At 36.1% G+C, this 19,702-nt stretch overlaps 1 protein-coding gene across 1 annotated transcript in view; it reads right to left on the reverse strand.

Moving 5' to 3' along the window:
- The window catches only part of pcsk2 (proprotein convertase subtilisin/kexin type 2), a 62,429-nt gene extending 61,688 nt beyond the window's left edge, over nt 1-741 (reverse strand). The window contains exon 1 of the mRNA XM_051125379.1: nt 313-741. Coding sequence (XP_050981336.1) covers nt 313-495 — 183 coding nt within the window. The 5' untranslated portion in view covers nt 496-741. The remainder of the gene's footprint in view (nt 1-312) is intronic.
- Between the last annotated feature and the right edge of the window lie 18,961 nt (nt 742-19,702).

Here is a 19,702-nt window from a genome sequence, read left to right on the forward strand (position 1 = left end):
ATTCTTACTATGAAAGCCAACCATAAAAACAATAAATTAGGCATGTTTTTTTTTTTTTTTTTTGTTTTGTTTTTTACTGTAACATAAGAGCAATTTTATTCACCAAGCTCTCAACTTCTGAGCTTGTATTTTGCTGAATGAATAGCGCTTCATTCCAGTTGCTTTTGTTTGTGTTGTACAAAAGAACATCATGTACTCAGATTTACATGACTGATATGTATGTGATTGCATAATTATAAATGTGTGGAAACAAACGTGCATGCATCAAAGTGTGAGTTTCGAAGGGGTTCTGCTGCGCATACTGCCACTTACCTTCCTTGCGCTCCCAAAGCCATGCTCCAGGGCAAGTTGATGAGCATCTTCATTCGTCCCCTCGTGCAGCTGGACCAGAAAATGATCGGTAAAGATGACCTCCTCGTCTGCTGCAGCTATGAGCGCCAGTGCATTGAGCAGTACGAGAGCCACCGCTGTCCCATCTCTACAGAATCCAAGCATCGTGTGGTTTTCAGTCTTCGCCGTGCTGTTTGTGAGTGAACGCTGTCAAACGGAGATCGCTCTGAACGCTGGAGCTCTTCAGCAGGGCTCGTCAGGTCGCATCTCCTCAGTCATCGGTGGATGAGGCGCGGGCAGTCGGACCGTGTGTCGATCGAGTTCCGTGTTTGTGTGTGGGACCGAATCTGCATTTTCAGCCTCCCTTTAATCTATAATTCATCGGCATAAACGTGTGGCTCTTTTGCATGTGACGTTCCACGGAAAGATGCCCAATAAGCTGAAGCGGGTGTGGCTGATCGCCTCTCTCCCTCCCTCAGTAGTGTGGATGAAGTAGTGTACTTTCAGCACCCTGGAGAATTCCTCCATCCGACTCCGGCTAGTTTACCCAGCTCGCATTCACAGGGAATCCAGACTAGTTCAGATGCGCCTGATTACAACAGAAATGTAGACTTGTTCCTCAGTTGTAAACAAGGCTTCAAGATTTTAATTTTAAAACAATTATTAGCTCATTTTACTGTACAAAAGTGAGTATTTGAGCTGTAAATCGTTAAATAGTTTTACGATGGAATTTTTTTCTCTCTATTTGCTGTATGTAAACAATCCTTTTTCATGTCATTGCGCTACCTGCGTTATATGGTCATCTTTTAGCTACAAATCAGCTTCAAAGTTATAAACCTCCCATTTTGAACTTTGCCCCAGCGACCAAAAAGAACGTTTTGTTACTTTTGTCTTTAAGTTTTAAGCAACTCAAACGTCCAGTTAATAATAATAATAAAAATAAAATGCAATTCATGACCTCTTTAAATAGATTTTTTTGTTGTTGTTGTTCATACATGATGGTTCTGAAAAAAGCAAAGGTTTTTCTAGTATGTTAATGTTACTAAAACGTTCGTTCAAAGTCATATGGTCTTTAAAAATGTTATCAAAACAGAAACATTAATTATACATTATTCATGGAATGTTTTTTTTTCTTAAACAACTTAAACTGAAACATTTTAGTTGAATGATAGCCTAATGGTTTTTAAACTTTATTATTTACTCTTTCAGAAGGTGCAGAGAACATTCAAAATTAATGTTCCCATAATGTTTGCAAAATGGTAAAATTAAACATTATTATCATCATCATCATCATTATAACTATTATTATTATTTGTGACCCTAGAACACAAAAACAGTCTTAAGTAGCACAGGTATATTTGTAGCAATAGCCAACAATACAATGTATGGGTCAAAATTATAGATTTTTCTTTTATGCCAATAATCATTAGGAAACTAGGTAAAGATCATGTTCCATGAAGATATTTCCTACAGTAAATATATCAAAACTGAATTTTTGATTAGTAATACGCATTGCTAAAATTTTAACAGCGATTTTCTCATTATTTTTTGTACCCTCAGATTCCAGATTTTCAAATATCTCTGCCAAATATTGTCCTATCCTAACAAACCATACATCAATCGAAAGCTTATTTATTCAGCTTTCAGCAGTATGTATCAGATGTATAAATCTCAGTTTTTAAAAAATTGACCCTTATGACTTGTTTTGTGGTCCAGGGTCTCATTTTAGGATGTTTTCTGAAGTCCACTTATGATGTTAGCAAAGAATTTCACATTAACAAAAAAAAACATTTTTTTTTTATTATTATTATTATTGTTTTTGACACTCTCTCTCTCTCTCTCTCTCTCTCTCTCTCTCTCTCTTTATAGGTGGGGCACATTCAAGACTCTAAAGTAAATGCCCTCTGCTATGATTGGCTAACAGTTTTGTTTACTAAAATAACAGGCTGATGCTGCTGCTGTGACACGCGCAAATCAGTTAGTGGGGCTAACAAGGCAGTGATATAGAAGTAGGCGTTGATCTTCAGAGGCGTTTTTTTTTTTCTTTATGACGTCATAAGCTGTGTTTCGATAAAAGCTGTTTTTTTGAATGAACCAGAAAGTTGGAGTTCTGAAACTTACAGGATGTTTTTATAGTTAACTGACCTGTTATATGTCAAAAGATCAAGGGAAATTTGACTTCTCAGTTCATGACTCATTTAAAGTATTCTGAAGCAACATGATGTTGTTATTCACTGAAAATCACTTACGCTTTCAGATCAATTAGCCTTTGTAGTGTAAATTGTTATTGCAGCAATGGCATCAAATGTCACTGGATCACACGTGTCTCCTGATAATGTCCTATATTTGATCTGAGGGTAACAGACATCTCACCTCTCCCAGAAATTACACTGTATACAATATCCCAGAAATCAAGCATGTGAGAGAGAATCCCTGTTTCAAACCTGGTATTAAGATGTGTTTTCGGTGATCCGATCACAAATGGTCAGTCAAGACATTATTGTTCTTACCTGGTATTATCATGCATTTCAGATGTGTCTCCTGTGACCACTTGCATTCAGATTTCCTATTATTTCGTCATACTACACTACCGGGGGTATCGTCTATTTGCATCTTCCGGAAATGCATTTCTCCAGGGTGGAATGTCTGGGATAAGGTTTTCAGTGTTTTTCTGGTATACTTCCAGAGTAATGTGTAGTGTAGCATTGATTTCATTGCAAGGTGAATTATGTAACCACCATAATTTCTTACAAACTGATGGTCTAGTAGAGATCCAGTCAGGGAATTCAACTGCTAATTCAAAAGCTGAAACTATATTATATATAAAATAAAAGTGCCATTACCTAGGCACTTTGTAATGAGTTATAGTGTGCCTCCTTACTCTCACACTCCAGTGCTTTCTTAATGTGTATTTAATGACTCTCAAAACATGGTCAGCTAAAATTGTTGTTTTTTGTTGTTTTTGTTTTTTTACTGTAATATTCTAAAAGAAAAAAATGGGAAAAATGACCCTTTCAAACTGTGACATATGTTTTGTTAAATAAATGACTTTATAAATATACTTTGGGAAGGGTTATTAGCCTACATTGCGATGAAAGTTTTCCAAGATAAGCATTTGTTTTCTTTGCCATAATGTGATAAATTGTGAATAATAACCAGAAATGTGTTTTAAGATTTTCATGTTTTCCAATTAAAGATTTTATACCAGTAACCCAAATGCTGGTTTGGCTTCTTTGTTGCATGCAAATACAAGCACTCCTTCATTCAGAGTAAACAGAGGCAATGAGTGGCTAAACGTCCATCATCCTCACTGACCGACGTCACTGTCATTTATTCAGCGCTGAAGTTCTTTTCACAGAACGACTGTAACTAACACCGATTAAAAATCAAAGATGAGGTCAGGGAGGGATGCGTGTACAAACAGATGTTGTTTACTGAGCTGTCATCTGTTGCTCATCCCAACACTACTGTATGCATAAGAGAGTACACTACAGACCCAGGCAAATCCTCAGCGTCATACTGTGCTGTTAGAGACGGACAGTCTTCTGCAGGCTGCATGTGATGTTGAATAGTCGTTCTTTTTTGGGGTTTCTATTGAAAGTGACCTTTTCTCTCTGTGGCTCTGAATGGGCTCTCGTGTGAATGGTGATGTGCACATCAGCTGCGGCCTCGTGCCGGAGGACGACTGTCTAGCATGTTGGAAATTAAAAAAGGTCTGTGATGAGCTAGTTGACATAAAATGAGGTGGATGAAACAAAAAGGCTGATGTTTTAGCCAGTGCTTTGTTTCTCCTTTATATTTTAATTCTTTGATACATATTTGAGTACTTTTTAGAAATGTCAGGTTTTTTTTTTCTAAATTATCTTAAAAACTATTAAGGACAGCAAAAAATCAAAATGAACAATGCTTACCGGAAAATATTAATTCATTTATATTTGCATTATCTATTCACGAATTAGCATTTTTCACATTTAAAATGTAAAAACAATTCTGGGCAGTTAGTGACAAAATTGGGCAATTTTCTGCCCATTACTGAGTTTGCTGGAGTGACTTATGAAACCCCTTTCTAAAGGCCACTCTCTTGGGGATCCACGAAATTGCTAATCAGAAACCCAACAGAAAATAAATATTGCACATTAGGAAGAGGGAGAGCTTTGCCTCCTTCTGTTGATTCAATTTGTCATGTTTTAGGGGGTTTTCATGACCTCAGTTTAATTGAAACACTACATGGAATATTAAAAATGTGATTTAAAAAAATGGTGCAAAATGCATAAGAAATGATGACCGGTCACTTAAAAACACGCACTATTCCTTATACAAATTCTCAGAAAAGGTTTCAGTCAGAGCTCATCTTTCACCAGAGAATCGTTTTTGCTTACAGTGTCAAATTATATCCACTTGTGCTTATATGCCATGAAGACTGAAAATTGTTTTCATGCAGTGTAATCTTTTTAATGACTTCATAGTTTCAAGATGACGTATGTGATGTGCATGAATGTAAAAGTGGTCTCATACCTGCCTGTTCATTGATTGTTCGGTGCATGAGGAGGCTTTCTGCTAATGATCCACATTCTCACCACATATGCAGCTCCAGATCATTACCGTACACCGCTGCTCCAGATATTATGTTAGTAAATCACGCATGTGTCCTCGCATTACAATAACAGTAGAAACAGTAGGAAGGCGGGGCTGTAATCTTGATGAGCATATTTGAATGCACTTGAACAAATACTCACACACCTGCAATTTACAGCAGAGGGAGAATCATCTGTGCTGTCTGAGCTCTTCTGTCTTTGTTTATGAGTGAAAAAATGTGCTGTATGCAGGAATTCTGTTTAACAATCCATAAGCAGAACTAAAAAAGTCATGCATATTTAATTATAATAAAAAAACTATTTATTCATTCATAAATACTAATAATTAATTAATAAATGTAGATGAGTTTGTTTCTTCATCACATTTGAAATGTGTCATTCCATCACTGTCTCACCAATGGATCCTCTGCAGTGAATGGGTGCCGTCAGAATAAGAGTCCAAACAGCTGATAAAAACATCACAGTAATCCACAAGTAATCCACACCACTCCAGTCCATCAGTTAACATCTTAAGAAGCCAAGATGTCATCCAAGATTTGTCATCCAAGATGTTCATGTCTTTCTTTCTTCAGTTGTAATGAAATTATGTTTTTTGAGGAAAACATTTCAGGAATTTTTTCCATATAACGGACTGATATGGTGCCCTGATTTTGAACTTCCAAAATGCAGTTTAAATGCGGCTTAAAGCAATCCCAAATGCAGTTGTAAACGATCCCAGCTGAGGAAGAACGTAGTAGTGAAATGATCGGTTATTTTCATAAAACAAAATACAATTTAAATACTTTTTAATGTCAAACACTCGTCTTGTCTTACTCTGGCTGGTCCGGTTCATGACAGTTAGTGTATGTCAAAAAACTCCCCTCTCATGTTCTTCCTCAACTTCAAAATCATCCTATATCAATTTGACATTAAAAAGTATTTAATTTTTTTTTTTTTTTTAATAACCGATCATTTCGCTAGATAAGACCCTTCTTCCTCGGCTGGGATCGTTTACAACCGCACTGGTTTACAACCGTGATTGTTCAAAGCCACATTTAAACTGCGTTTTGGAAGTTCAAAATTGGGGCACCATATCAGTCCATTATATGGAGAAAAATGCTGAAATGTTTTCCTTCTTTACGACTGAAGAAAGAAAGACATGAACATTTTGGGTGACAAGGGGGTGAGTACATTATATGTAAATTGTTGTTCTGGGAGTGGACTTCTCCTTTAAGTGTAAAATTAGTTGTTCCAATTTAGACTTTAAATATACCGATTTAGTATACTAAAAGTACAACTGCAGGGTTTTTTTTTAGGTTCATAATATGTAAATGTATTTGTAGTATGAAATAAATGTATTTTAAATACATTTATATTTATTTTTCACTAGGGTACTTTTCACTTAGGGTGCTTTTTTCCTGATAACAGTGGAAACAAAATACACCATAATTTTTTCTCATACAGATAAGAGTAATATCATTTGAAACTGTAAAGAGTCCTTTCTTTATTTGTGTGCATTTAAAATTTAAAAAAAAATGTTGTGCTTTTGCAAAATAAAGAAAACAAACAGGATGTGTTTTGTGCCATCTCGGTTTCTGTGCACTGGAGCGTGGCACAAAACTCATATCTACAGAAAGCTTGAAATGTCTACTTTAACATGAACCAATTCAAATCAAAACTGAAACTCTCTGATTATTAAAGGTGCATTTCCCTCTATAGGCGCATCACTGTAAAGCAGAAATGGCAAATCAGCATCCATTTCATCTCTGCAGCCGACTTACTGATTGAGAAAGCACAAGTTCATTAATAAATAATTTAACTATCTCCTTGCTATTTTCCCAACACGGTCATTACTTTTGCTGGTGCTTTGTGGCAAGCTTCATGCATGCATTGAGCAAAGAGCAGGCTGTACATTAAAGGTTCATTTTGGTTTAGTTCCTCACCCCCAAGTATTCATTTAATTAATTACATGAAATATAAATTTGATTAAATATAAAGATTATTTTCTTCTTTTGATTGTGAGTTGAAACTGACAGTTAAAAAGCCTTTGGGCAGTTCAGTGAGGCAGGAAAGCCTGCAGGCGGCTGCAGGAATCGGTCATGATCACATGACGCAAAGAAACTCCCGCAGTCCAACGGAGCTGGATGTGAAGCGGAAGAGCCGTGTCAGCACTGACCTTTCACTCTATCAGACTCGTTCACCTGCTCACTCTGACCTTTTGAACATAACAACATATTGATCTGATGTTTTCACTGAGCATGCATCCTTTCATATCATCCAGAGCTTCGTTTTATTGTGCGTGTGGTTTCATATAAAACTTTCTTCAGCAGAGGAATCCCTTAAAAAAAGATGCCCGATGTCAGATGTACAGCAACATCGCCAAACAGCATCTAAATAAAAACTTGTGAAAGCATAATTGCTGGATGTTGCCTGGGAAACAAGCAGGACTTTAACTTCAGGAAAGATAGAAGCTTGTTTATTCACCTGCGGTTCCATAGAGGAGCGAGAAGACTGTCTTTGGAGGCGTCGACTTCTTTCTTTGACTCTGAATGGTAGATTAAGTGAGAGGTGAGGGTTCAGACTGATCTCTGTGCACACACTTAATCACAGTCATCACGGATCCGCACTGATTGCAGGTTTGTGTGCACATTATTGGCTTTGCTGCTGCTCAGAGACTTTGAATCTTTCTTTGTCTATTGTCTCTCGCAATTTCTCTTTCATTCAAAAACAGCAGACAACTTCTGCATTCTTGGGATCATCTTCTGCTTCACCAGAAGGTGTGCTTATAAAACAGTGATCTTATGTCAGATGAAAAACTTCTTATTAAGAAATGATTATGCAAAAATATCAACGCTTTGGATATTACAGTGCTATTACAATGTTATTACCATACCTATTTTTATTCATTAAAAATTGAGAAATAGTATCTTTACATGGACTACAGCAAAACCCCTATGATGCAATATATATAGGAGTTCAGATGCAAAAGCCTCTAAATCCATCTGACATATTTCTTTAAAATGAGCATTTCTTTCTGGCTACTTTGTATAGGTTTCTATGATTGGGCTGGGGCTGGAATTTAGCGAGTTTGAAGTAAAAGTATTTGATGGACGTATACTATGTGTCAGGAGCATTCATTATCACTGTCTCATTTTTGACCGAGATGGCTTTTAGCTGGTTTTGCATCTGAACTCTTCATATATAGTAGTCCTAAGACAAGAATGGGAATTGTTTTGGTTTTAGGACAACTTTGATGAAAGGTTTTGATCCACTTCAAATGTTATAATATATATATATATATATATGTATATTATTATTATTATTATTATTATTATTATTATTATTATTATTATTATTTTGCTATATTCATGATAAATTCTGTTACAGCAGAGAACATACGAGAATTAGCAATATCAAATGGATTTCACTAAACCTCTTTGGACTTATAACTCATAACTCATTTATAAAACCTACATATTCTTCAGCAAAACAACAAAAATATGGAATGTTTTCAGATTAAATATATTCATTTTTGCAGAAACTTTAATGTTTATGGTAAAAATGGCAAGGGTGTAAATATATAAACATATAAATATTAAATAGTAAAAATAGGGTGAGAAAAATTCTCTGCCTACATCTTTTGTCTGTGTTTTCTTTTTTTTCATGTTTACCATCAAAATTCTGTGCAAAAAGTGTTTGTGAGACATGGTAAATACTTCTGAGACAATGAAAAAAAGGGAAAAAAGGGAAAAAAAAAAGAAAATATTTCTTATTGTACAAAAAATGAAAATACGTAAATAAATAAATAAATGCATGAATTAATGAATTAATGAATGACTGATGCATATGTTGATCTTAATTAATTTCTATTCTATTTCTATTCCATTTCTATGTAGCTTTGCCAGGTCAAAATTGACTTGAACGTAATGGGAAGGTTAAAAGTGGAGCTAAAGAAGATCCAAACCCATATCACATGCTAGAATCATTCCTTGTTCTTGAAATAAATAAACAAATAAATAAAAATAGCCAAAAGTGCAGTATAATCATGCACTTGATCATCAGCCCCATAGCATAACATTGTCCAATGGCACCTTATGTGTTTTCTACAACATAGCTGTCGGTCAGCATTGCGTGGCTCCTCTGGGTTTTGTACCTAGAGCCATATGACATGCAGAAGACTGCAGGACCCTTCAGACTGCAAAAAACACCTGTTCAGCTGAGTTTGTAGTGGCAGACGGTGACTGACAATTTGTCATGTGACACAACACTGGCTGAGGTTGATTAAATTAAATCCATCCGTCTCGCTTCCCTCTCTCAGGAAACTAAATTGTCCTGCCACCGTGCCAGAGCTATTTATATTTTCCGCACCAGGTCAGGAATCGAATGACAGATGAGGCTCTCGCATTGCTAACTCAGTGATTTGCTGCGTGTTCGGCGCCCGCTGAGATGCGCTTCCATCACAACCTGTGTTGTTCAGGTGTGAGGACACACACACGTCTCTCCGAATATATCATGAATGCCTGTTCTGAAATAACAGCATTTACTCTCACAGTTCTTATGACATATTTCCTTTTTTATTATGAATTTAGCAGCCATTTTTGTCTTGGTTCAGATGCATTCACAACAAAAAACAGCATAAGTTATGTTATTCCTAATACGTTAATCAATGTAGCAAAAATAAAGTAGTGCTGTGGTTAATTTAAATAAATAGAATTAGGCTGTGTGTCCACCAAAGCATTTTTTTCTGGTTGTTGAGAGTTGAAAAATGTTCAACTTTATGTAAATCACAGTGCAACTCACTTTTTACCCAGCATTTTCAGTTGGTTAGAAATGTTTTGGCCTTGCAATTTTTTATTTGATAATAAGCTTTAATGAAGCTCTTTTTTAATGTTCAAATTGTGTGTTGGCCTTCAATTACAATCAATTTTTTCAGTTAATCTTTAGTTTAATCAACTAATTTAAATAAATATAGTATGCAAGAAAGAAAGAAAGAAAGAAAGAATGAAAGAAAGGAAAATTTCCAAGAAAATGATGCCCCACTGTTATTCTTGGCATGCTCTGTGCATGAATTTAGGATAATTGATGAAAAGAAAACAGGAATGGTGAGTAATGAATAATCAGACTAATTCCCAGCATGCACTTGTTTTCTTTAGCACTTGTGGCTCGAATGAATGAACTGCTGATGGACAGAGGGAAAGTGTGATTCAGAGTCAGCTGGAGTTTCACAGGACACAATTCACATTTTAGGAAAAGAGTTAAGCTAATCAAAGAAAATTGTTTTAACAAATTAGACAATCAGAGTAATACTTTTTAAAAATGACAAGATTATAAATAGTGTAGATTGGGTCGGGGGGGGGCGTAAACACTGATAAACAATGTACGTTTGTATTGAACATTTGTGGAGCAACAGATTTTGTGTGAAAATAAATCATACAAGTCGTTTATTTTGTTTAAAAATCTCAGAAATATATGAGGTGCCAAGGGGGCATTTTACCCCACACATGGGGTAAAAGGCACACAGTATTAATACAAATACTTTAGCTAAAATAATGTACTGTATGTTAATACTTTTGATAAATAAAACAATTATTTTTTGTTCAGTAAATATACTGTCATTAAATTATGTTAATATAAAACATATTTTTTTAAATGCAGAAACAAAATCATTTTAAAATGTAAAGATTCTGAAAGCATTGAAGGAGATCCCATAATAATTTAATATAGATTTACAGTAGTAACAACAAATGATATTTCATTATATGATATGATTAATATTATGTTTTTAAATATGATGGTTTTATTCTAAACATGGTGATTAAGATGGACACCCAACATAATATATGATATTTACCATCTGAATCTAACAATGTCATGTGAACAAATGAAAAAGTCTGGCTTCTATTAATTATCATGTTAATTATTGCGCTGTTCTCAAGTCGACAACTCACTGATTCAAATGATCCATTTAGAACGAATCTCCAGTGAACTGAATTCACAAGAAAGAACTGCAAAAAGAAAGTTACTAATGTCAAATTTTAGGATTAATTATTGTGACTGAAAATCACATTGAGGTCAAAACTGTCCGTTGTTTGTAAATTAAATCTGCTGTAAAGGGTGATCTGTTTAAGACACTGAAATGCTTGAATTCAGACACATCAACATCAATGTCTCTATGCTTAAGGTCAAAAAACGAAAAATTTAAATAACACAGATTAAATAAAATAACCAAGCGTTTAACAACATTTAAAAACATCAAATATTAGATCAACCAAGCACAGAATCGACTTTGTGCTGCTGCCCATGATTGTGTCAAGGATCAGACAATTTTGCACTTGTATGTTGAAAAGCAGATGTTTTGGAAAGTGCTACATCACATTTTCTGCCAGCTGGTTTAGAAAAAAATAATATCAAAGGCGCCTTTTGCCCCGGGGTGCCTTTAGCCCCATTGTGCCCTATATATTAGGGCTGTCAGTTTAACGCAATTAATCTTAACGCAGTTAACGTTCATCTAATATTTCATACACAGTAGATGATAGTTGGCAAATATGATGCAGGGCAACAACTCCATAAATGCAGTTATGTCCTAAAATTCAAGATATTGGTGCAAAAATTGCCCCTGTATGTGTCTTGTGTCTTACAGTGGTGGACAAAGTACACAAATCAAGTACTTGAGTAAAAGTACAAATACGTACAAATACATGCTCCTTTTTCAAATTTACTCGAGTGAAAGTATAAAAGTACCCAATTTTTTATGTACTTAAGTAAAAAAGTACACATACATTTATTTTTCATTTAATTTGATATTAGCACATTTTTTATAATCCTACTGCTCAAAATACCTGGGATTTTCCCAAGCTTACACTGCGATGTACCTGAGAGAAAACACATTTGACTATCTAATTTTCACCAGTAAGAAAAAAGTGTTTTAAAGCTTGTTGTTTTGCGTAACGTCACAGTTATATAAGGCCTTTTTTGTTTTTTGTTTTTTTGTTCTATAAAAGTATTTGGACTTTATATCTAAAAATTACCTCAACTTAGCACCAGCAAGCTTGTTAGCTAGACAGTTAGCAATAATAACAATATTTACTTATTTTCAGTATGGTTATGAATAAACATTGCACGTCACTCACAGATAATCGAAAATGGGCAAATAGGTGGGACGTGGGTAGAGCTGGTTGCTGAGACCACGCCCACCTAGTGCAACGGTGGTGACAAAAGCAGCAATCCACCTGTCACTCAAGTGGCCACGCCCTACATTATGCAGAACTTTAAGGCGCAATATAAATTAAACAGATGAGTTATAAAAAAATTCATCCCCCTCACAGTTGACATGAAGGGCAAAATTAGCGATACAGACCAAAACCGCTTTTTGAACCAGGCTGTAAACATATTTGTTTCTGCTGTGAAGTTGGCCATTTTAACATGGGGAGTCTATGGGACTGACTCCCTTTTGGAGCCAGTCTCTAGCAACCAGTTGATGAATTGCAGTTTTAGTCACTTCCGTGTTGGCTTCAAGAGGGAGACCGGGAGGTTGCCTCTTGGTTATTTTATTTAATCTGTGTTATTTAAATAAACATAGAGACACTGATGTTGATGTGTCTGAATTAAAGCATTTCAGTGTCTTAAACAGATCACCCTTTACAGCAGATTTAATTCACAAACAACGGACAGTTTTGACCTCAATATGATTTTTAGTCACAATAATTAATCCTAAAATTTGACATTAGTAACTTACTTTTTGCAGTTCTTTCTTGTGAATTCAGTTCACTGGAGATCCAATTCGTGAATGAATCGTTTGGTGCGATTTGCGAATCTATTTAGGTTCATTGAAAAGAATCAGTTTGTTCATGAATCAGACACGCTTCTGGGTCTCGGAGCACGTGATATATTATAAGAAGTAATGATATGTTTTCTTACGCTCTCGAATGTAGTGAAGTAAAAATGAAAGTTACTCAAAATAAAACTGCTTCAGTAAAGTACAGATGTTTGAAAAAAGGTACTTCAGTACAGTCAGAGATGGGAAGTAAGGAAGTATAAATACTTTGTTACTGTACTTAAGTAGATTTTTCTGGTATCAGTACTTTACTTCACTATTTATTTTTCTGACTACTTTTTTCTTTTACTCCTTACATTTTTACACAAATATCTGTACTTTCTACTTCTTACATTTTCAAACTAGGTTCGTTACTGTAGTTTTAATCAGCATTTGGTGGATCACCATTCGATAACAAATCTCTGACTGGCATTGCGATTCGGCTCGTGCGCGCTCCACATCTCCTCCAAAGAGTAATCATTGCAAGTGACTCGAGAATGGAGTGGAAGCACATGGGTGGATCATAGAGGCAAAACTACTGACCTGTTCAGGACGTCAAGTGCAGGTCAGTTTCATCTGTAAACAGGCTGCTAAGAGTTGTTAGCAGTTTAATGCTTAACTAAGTAAACAAAGACAACTACAGCAGTAGTTCTAACTAAACTAAACTACCATCATCACTCAAAATACTCTATGCTTAAAGATCATCATTATATACTGTAAAGTTACAGTAGTAATTTAGTAAACAAATGTTATAAAACATTTTTTGTAATACCTTCAGAGGGAGCTAGGGCAGATAACAACACAACCCTTTTGAACATTAAAACTAAAATCCAAACAAACCGATTGTTGCAGCAGCTGTCCGGGTGGCTGGTCTCAGATCTTGGAGGTGAAGATGCTGGATGTGGAGGTCCTGGGCTGGTGTGGTTACACATGGTCTGCGGTTGAATGTACTGCCAAATTCTCTGTAACACCTTTGGAGACGGCTTATGGTAGAGAAATGAACATTCAATTCATGGGCAACAGCTCCGGTGGACATTCCTGCAGTCAGCATGCCAATTGCACGCTCCCTCAAAACTTGCGACATCTGTGGCTTTGTGCTGTGTGATAAAACTGTACATTTTAGAGTGACCTTTTATTGTGTCCAGCCTAAGGCACACCTGTGCAATAATCATGCTGTCTAATCAGCATCTCGATATGCCACACCTGTGAGGTGGATGGATTATCTCAGCAAAAGAGAAGTGCTCACTAACACAGATTAGACAGATTTGTGAACAATATTTGAGAGAAATAGGCCTTTTGTGTACACAGAAAAAGTCTTAGATCTTTGAGTTCAGCTCATGAAAAATGAGAGCAAAAACAAAAGTGTTGCGTTTATAATGTTGGTCAGTGTATATATAAAAACATTTTTTTGTTTGTTTGTTTGTTTGTTTGTTTTTGAGCTCCCAGATTTAGTTGGGATTTTGATTGCCATTTCCCCCCGGAATGCATTTTGGCTATTTTTGTGGCAACCCTGATGTTGAATGCCCAATAATCACTCTTGCTCTGTCTGCTGCTATAAAATACAGCCCAATATTGGATGTTGTCTTTGTAAGTGAGATGAATCTGGAGTCTTTCACATGCTTTATATTGTGCTCTCATTCAGCTGAGGTTTCAATGCAGCAGCTGAAGGGCAGTGCTGGTCGTAACTCTGCGACAGCATGGGTGGATCGACTCAAAGGCGAAGCGTCCTTCGAGCTCCATCTGTGTTGTACACGGATGAAAGAAGAAGACACATTAGGGCTGCTCTTTGAAAATGACTCCTTTAAAAGTGATAGGTGAGCTCAAGGGACAGGTTCACTCCATCAAGATCAAACTGACATCTGAGAATATGCTCCAGAAAAATAATCATTCTTCAACAGTCAGATAAAAGCAGAACAACACAAAAACAGTAATATCCTGTTAGGCGCATGATAAGATGCCGGCCAAAATAACAGCACCCTAATATAAAACAGCCAAGCCTATACCGACAATTCGCATGCTGCAAAAAATCACGTTTAATCATGTTTAACGGTGTCAGCGTTGCACAGTTTATCATGAAAACTTATTCATAGTCATTATTCAGCTCTGTTTAGTCTGTTCATGCTTTCTGATTTGCTAGTGTTGCTAAAAAAAAAAGATGGTGAACTAATGTTCAGGTTAATGAGAGAAATCAACTGCAAAGTCAGACATCTGACCTGCGGTTTGGGTCAAAGCCAATGATCATCTTCACGGCAGCGCTACAAATCACCAACGCCATGTGTGTGCTTGTTTGTGTGGGGCTGATGTTCTTTTCCACCTCCAAATTACATTAGCCAAAACGGTAATGGTACCTTACTGTTCTCTGTCTACTCGCTGTACTTACGCTATCACAGAGGCAACACCTGACCAGCACAAGAGCACACTCCATTAGAAAAGCAAACAGGGTCTTTACAGACAACCCAAGGCGCAAAGCTTAAGTAGGTTTCCACTTTTCCCCAGCGCGGTACACAGACACTGGGTGTTTGTTCAGCCGCCGCTGATAAGCCTGTTTATAAAACAATGGACAAAATGAGCCGAGCCACCAATGGAAAGCGCGTAATTACAAATGTTATAACACAATGATGTTTCCAATTCACTGTTTAAATAACTGATCACGTGAATGTGCAGATTGTCAAATCATGCCGGATAACGTGATCATCAGTCCATGCAGGCTCGACTACTGCTGTCATTAAAGCAGAACGATGACGCCGTAAGGCGAGAGGTCGAGCCTGCAGCTCAGTGAAGAAGCAACATTGACACTGAGGCTTTCTGACAGGACGAGCTCTTAGCAGAGAGGTGTGAGGGCGGTAAAACGAGCCCTGTCAGATTAAAAAATGTCCGTGTGGAGAGATGGTGTCCCTGTTCGACCCCATCTACGTTCATGATAGCATATGTGCGCTACAGTGCAGAGTTTAGCAAATGTAGAAGGTCATTCAGATATGCAAATGCATGCTTTGCATAATATGTATACTATATATATGAAAGAAGTTGCATGTTCTTCCTGTCCTTGTGCTTTTCATTTCTTTTCTTTTATGTGGGCTTTTACTTTGTAGTGTGCTTTGCTCTTGTTGTTTGTTGCTTTTGTTTCCGTGTCTAATTTAGCTCCTTGTTTTCTTTTATATTTCTATGTCTGGTCTTCTTTGTTTCTTTCGTGTGTTTCTTCATTTAAATGGACTGCCTCATGTTTGCTTTCCTTTTGTCTCCAGTATTCCTTGTGTTTTGGTTTTGTTTGTAGTTTTTGCCCTTGCATTTTGCTTTTTCATGCTTTCAACTTTAGTTGAAAGGTTATAAAGCTTAAAGTCTACTCCAGAGAGAGATAGTCTATTTAACAGAAAACACGTTTCAAGAACTGCAACAAATGGTTTGCTCAGACTACAGCACGCTTCTTCCGGATATTGTGAACTCACAAGGTTATGTAAAAAAGGGACGAGGCCTGAATGACTCATTTCTGGAACCAATCAGAACATATTTCATATGTGGATCATTCCACCAAATCGGTGCCTTTCCTACTTGGAAAAAAAAACTTGTTTTTTTTGTCAACCATCTCACAGACACATATGTTACTATATACTATATACTTTTTAGTGTATACTGTTTAGTTTTATATTTCTATATTTGTCATTATATATATATATGAGAGATATTTAAAAAAAAAAAAAAAGGGCTTTGTCCAAAATAAATTATAGTTAAAGTTACAATGGAAAAACCTGGAAGGTTGTATCAAATATATATATATATACATATATATATTTTTTTTTTTTTAATGAAATTAATGACAGTAACAGGATTGATGCCATAGTCACAGGACTGACCAGAGTAACAGGGATGACAGGACACACATTGCTCAGCACACTGCACATGTTTGTTTACATAATACTGTAAGGTTTTACCATTTTAAATTGCATTATATTGTTTTGCACTTACTTGACATAATTGTATTAGTCAAGTAATGTCATCTTAATTAATTTAGCACTTTATACAACAGATTGTGTCTAAGCAGCTTTATAATGCTATATAAACAGGACAATGGTGTGTCGATAATGTAGGAGGACAGTAGGACAGCCAATTTTTCAGTTAAAGTCAGTTTATTGTTGATTTAGCACATTCCATTTCAAGAGATCTAATGTTTTAAGACTATTGTAAATTAGATCATGTGTTAATCTGTTTGTCTGTGTGAGTGTGTCCTCTCACAGAACTTAAAATATACTGATCTGGTTCAATTATTAGGCAAGGTAGATGATCAGAATTTGGTCCTTCTGTTCTTGATGCTGAAATTTGGTTTGACTTTCTTGAACATTGCAAGACTGGGGTGAGGGTCTGCGGTCATCTTGCTGCTCTTGCTTGTTTGAATTTACATGAATGCTTTACTGACAATAAGTTATGGGGGGAAAAAATCGTAAACAAATATGGTAGCAACATTTTAAGTTTTAACTCTGGGAATGTGAATTTATGGTTAATATTATATTAATATTAATATTAATATAATTTATGGTTCACTTTAAATTTTACATTCATTTTCACTTCCAAAAACGGTATACTTTGTATATTATACAGTATACGGTATATTACATGTAATGTCCAATACAGTTTTTCACCATAGGGAAACTTACTGTTTAACAGGTTTTTACTGTTAAAACTGACTGACTCATTTCAGAAGGAGGTGTTTCATCAGGAACTAAACAGAGCATTTGAGACAAACTGGGAGGAGGGATGCTCCAACAATGTAAAATATGTGGAAAATAATGCATTTTTAGAACAATCAAGCATGAAAACCTAATCTAGTACACACCAAAAACATAATAGGACCTCTTTAATAAACTGCGGCTTGACTTTAGCAAAACTTTGCAAGAGTATGCTGTATAGACTGTGGGAAATATAATTTCCAACAATGCAATGCACTATTACTGACCTTTCATTTCCAGTGTGATGAAAGAACACCAAGTAATTAGCAATCTTCATGAGTTTTTCCTGACTCATTAGCCCCTTTCACACATTAAACCTGGAAAATTACCATAAAATTAACAGATTTACTTTTCTGGTAAATACACTTTTACTTTTACGCAGAGCTGGAGTGGCAAGGGAGGCCGGTGGATCCTGAGGTTGACAGACTATGCTGGAGCTGAGGGAGCAAGGAGCCATGGTATTCTTCCAGGGGATGGATGTCTTGCTGGATGGAAAGCAACCAGCTCTCCTGCTGTCAAACTTCTGTCATAATCACAAAACCATTCTTTATATATGACATTAAACTGGGCAATGAACAGAATGGGTATACCAAGGGTTTTAATACATAGACTAGGGTTTTTTGCACCACGTAATTCTAGGAACTAGGCACCAGGACATTTCTAAGAACTAAATGTTCCCTAAGGACATTTTCCTGTTTGTATTCGCACCGTAGGAACTGTGATGTAAGCTAGCCGGCAGCGGCATCACATATACACGGAAACAACATATGGATTATGCTGTTTGCTTTAAATTTCTTTAGAGAGAAATATACTTTTTCTATTTTTACTTAAAATAGGAAATAGGGTGGCGAGAGCAGTACTGTATGCTTCATTGACACTCATGTGCTTTATTGATACTTATTACAAGTTGATTTTTCAAATGCATATATTTGACTAAATATTGCGATTTTGGTTTTATTTTAATATGTATCAACTTAAAAGTCCTCAAACACAAACATACTGTGACAGTTGTAGACAACATACAGTGCATTATGCTATTCCATCCAAAACATTGTCATACATGACTTTTATTAATCTAGAGGGAAAACAACAGCAGCCTAAATAAATTAAACCTTTTTAATAATCTGGTCATCTTACTCTCCTTTTGCAACAAGTTTGACTCATATGCCAAACTGAATGAACAACATGCCCCCTCTCGTTCAGGTCAGCAGACCCTCATTTGTGAGCGTTAGAGAAATAAATGGGTCTTGGATGTTACTAAAACTAATGCTACACACAGATCAGCTGCAGCACAGGGAAAGACAATTTCATTATTGAATTGAATCCTGTTGGCAGGCTCAGCAACGGCAATGAAAGACACGCTGGTTCAATACCCTCTTCAGAAACTAGGCTTAATCAGACATCTGCTGAATAAATAACGCTCTCATAAAGGCTATTTTGCAGCACTCAAAACAAACCGTGCATTAAACACAACCTGAGCTATAAAACCAGAGAGCAAAAGGTGCCTAGATATCTTTATTTAAAAGAATATTGCTGGCTCTCGTCCACCAAGTAGCTGTGCACGCAACTCAATCAATGAAAAGGCCATTAAGCTTAACAAACCTGCAGGATCTATAAACTCTCTATTGACTCTTGAAAATAAATAAAAGCACAACTGGAGTAACAGCTAGGAAGCATTTACTCATGCATATACGTGTGACAGTTTGAGGGGTGTTCATGTGCTGGCCACTAAAAATAACCCTGGAACATATCAGTATGGTTTAATCAACACTAGATGTAATAGTTCATGTGATCCTGTGATACTAATACACAATACACAATAGTCTTGAGCAAAAAAGAAAAAAAAAAAAAAGCAAATGATGGCCTTTTTTTGTCATTCGAAACCTGTATATCAGGGCTATTCTGCTCTCCAGAGTTTAGTTCAAACTCTCATCAGATGCACCTGCTGTAAAAATGGGATGCAGTTGAATAGCTGTTGTGTGTTCTTTTATCAGTGGTGAACAAAATTTTGACACAGCTTTTTTCCATATAACCACAGTTCATAGTGAGCAGGGGCTGTCAAACTCCAGAAGGACAAAAAAACATTTAAATAGTCTGTGCTGCTACTGTAAAAAAGCAATGACATACACTATATTGCCAGAAGTATTTGATCACCCATCCAAATAATCGGAATCAGGTGTTCCAATCACTTCCATGCCCACAGGTGTATAAAATCAAGCACCTAGGCATGCAGACTGTTTTTACAAACATTTCTGAAAGAATGGGTC

The sequence above is a fragment of the Labeo rohita genome, chromosome 13 (assembly GCF_022985175.1).
Source record: "Labeo rohita strain BAU-BD-2019 chromosome 13, IGBB_LRoh.1.0, whole genome shotgun sequence".
Lineage (NCBI taxonomy): Eukaryota > Metazoa > Chordata > Actinopteri > Cypriniformes > Cyprinidae > Labeo > Labeo rohita.